The 2,297-nt window shown below is 20.2% G+C and overlaps 1 protein-coding gene across 1 annotated transcript; it reads left to right on the forward strand.

Annotated features, from left to right (window-relative positions):
- Positions 1 to 934: 934 nt before the first annotated feature.
- M431DRAFT_51583 (hypothetical protein) lies at positions 935 to 1,150 on the forward strand (the record flags this gene model as incomplete). Its single annotated transcript, XM_024920289.1, has 1 exon — positions 935 to 1,150. A coding segment is annotated over one exon (216 nt), but the record flags the coding sequence as incomplete, so codon positions are not given.
- Positions 1,151 to 2,297: the final 1,147 nt, after the last annotated feature.

Here is a 2,297-nt window from a genome sequence, read left to right on the forward strand (position 1 = left end):
ATTTAAATTAATATAAAATACTCTAACGGCCTTTAAATACCTTAAATAAGCTCTTATAAGTATACTAATACTTATAATATTTAACCTAAATAAACTTATTATAATTAAAACTAATACCTTAGATTATATAATCAGAGGAGTACTTAGCTAATTAGATAATATACCTAAGAAAAAGCTTAGGCCTATTGCCTATTTCTTAGAGAAATTAAATAAACTAGAATTTAAATACCCTATCTATAATAAAGAGTTTATAGTTATATACTAAGTACTTAGTAAGTAGTATTAGAGATACTATTATAAAGGAAGTTGATTTTTAGTAATAATTTTTATAAATTACTGGAATATTACTTACTTTATAATAATACAAAAACTATTTTATAAATAAGTTAAGTATTATAAGTAACTTTCTAAGTTTAAGCTTTTAATTAAATACTACAGTAGCTTAGATAACAGATGCGCTAATATACTTCGTAAATATCTAGACTATTTTTAAAAAATCCCAGAGGTAAAAGTATAAATACTAAAAAAGAATTAATATAGCAACCTAGTAATTTAATTAATTAATACTATATACTAAATTAAAATAGATAATTTAATTATTAATAATATAAAGGAATATATTAAAAACTAAGAAAATAAATAATACTTAGAAAATGTTTTTATAAATATTAAATACCTAACACTAGATAGACTTATCTAGGTATTAGAAGACTTACGAAGTAAAGTAGTGAAATTAATATATGTATATAAATTTAACGGATACCGTGGAATATAAAAAACTATTTAATAAGTCGCTTAATACTTTAAATTTAAAGGAATTAAGAAATAGGTATAAAAGGTTATATTAGAATATATAATATATAAATAAGCTAAAAGTTTTAAATATAAGCTATATAGACAACTATAACTGCTACTTATACTATAATAATTATAGGAATTAATTTTATTTAACTTAATTACTAAACTACCTCTTTTAAAAGAACTAGTTATAAGGGTACTTTACGATAGTATCTTTATAATAGTTAATAAACTTACGAAAATAGCCTACTTTATACTTTTTAAAAAAGCTAGTAATGTAAAAGAACTAGCTTATATAATAATAAGATATATTATAAGCAGCTATAGATTACTGGGAAATATAATCTTTAACAGAGGAAATATATTTATATTTAAATTCTGGAAAATACTTACAGCTAGACTAGGAATAAATTATAAGGCTAGTATAGTCTACTACTTATAAATAGATAAATAAACGGAAAGGATTTATTAAATAATTAAAATTTATTTATATTATTATATTAATTTTAAGTAAAATAATTAGGTAGAATTACTTTCCGTTATATAACTTATATATAATAGTATAAAATTAGAATTAATTAGTAAATTACTATTCTTCTTAAACTATAGATTTAAATTTAAAGCCTACTAACTACTAAGGTAAGGGGAAGATATTAAAAAAGCTATAATTAAGGTAGAAGATATAATTAAATTATATAATAAACTGTAATAATAATTTAAATTTATTTAATAAAGGATAATTAAATACGTAGACAGAAATAGGATTAGAGGATTAACCCTTTAGGAAAGGGATATAGTTTAGTTACACTAATATATATAAGGAAATAAATAAGTAAATATTAAGATAAACAGGCTAAGTAATAAACTTAATTTTAAGAAACTTAGACTTTATAAAATTCTAAAAAAAATTAAAAAAGTAAATTATAAACTTGAACTTTTAGAATAATAGGAAAAATAAGGAAAATATATATATTTAATATTCTATATCTCCCTACTAAAAAAAGTATAAATTAATAAAGAAACTGGAAGGTTTATTTAGGATAAAATTATTATTAAAGAAAAAGAAGAAGAATATAAGGTAAAAGATATTAATATAATAAAGATAGGAGAAGATGGTAAATAATATTATAGGGTATAATAGGAAAAAGGGGAAGAAAAGGAAGAAATATAGGAATTTATTAAGTATCTTAAAAACTTAATAGCGCTAGTAGAAAAACTTTATTAAAGCCTAAGGATTACGCTAGCTTAGGATTTATTATTAATATCTTTAAATAATTTACTAATTTTAAAGAAGTAGGAATAACTTTAGAAGAACCTTTTACTAATTATACTATAGTAGCTTAGTAAGCAGCCTCTACCTCCTTATATTTAACCTTATTTAACTTTTTTAAATTATTAATACCCTACGTAACTATATAAGTTATTTTCTTTAGCTATAGACGTTTCTGTTTATAAAGATGTTTAATCTTTATATTAATTATTTTACGCTTTTCTTTAGC

This window comes from Trichoderma harzianum, assembly GCF_003025095.1.
Source record: "Trichoderma harzianum CBS 226.95 unplaced genomic scaffold M431scaffold_270, whole genome shotgun sequence".
NCBI lineage: Eukaryota > Fungi > Ascomycota > Sordariomycetes > Hypocreales > Hypocreaceae > Trichoderma > Trichoderma harzianum.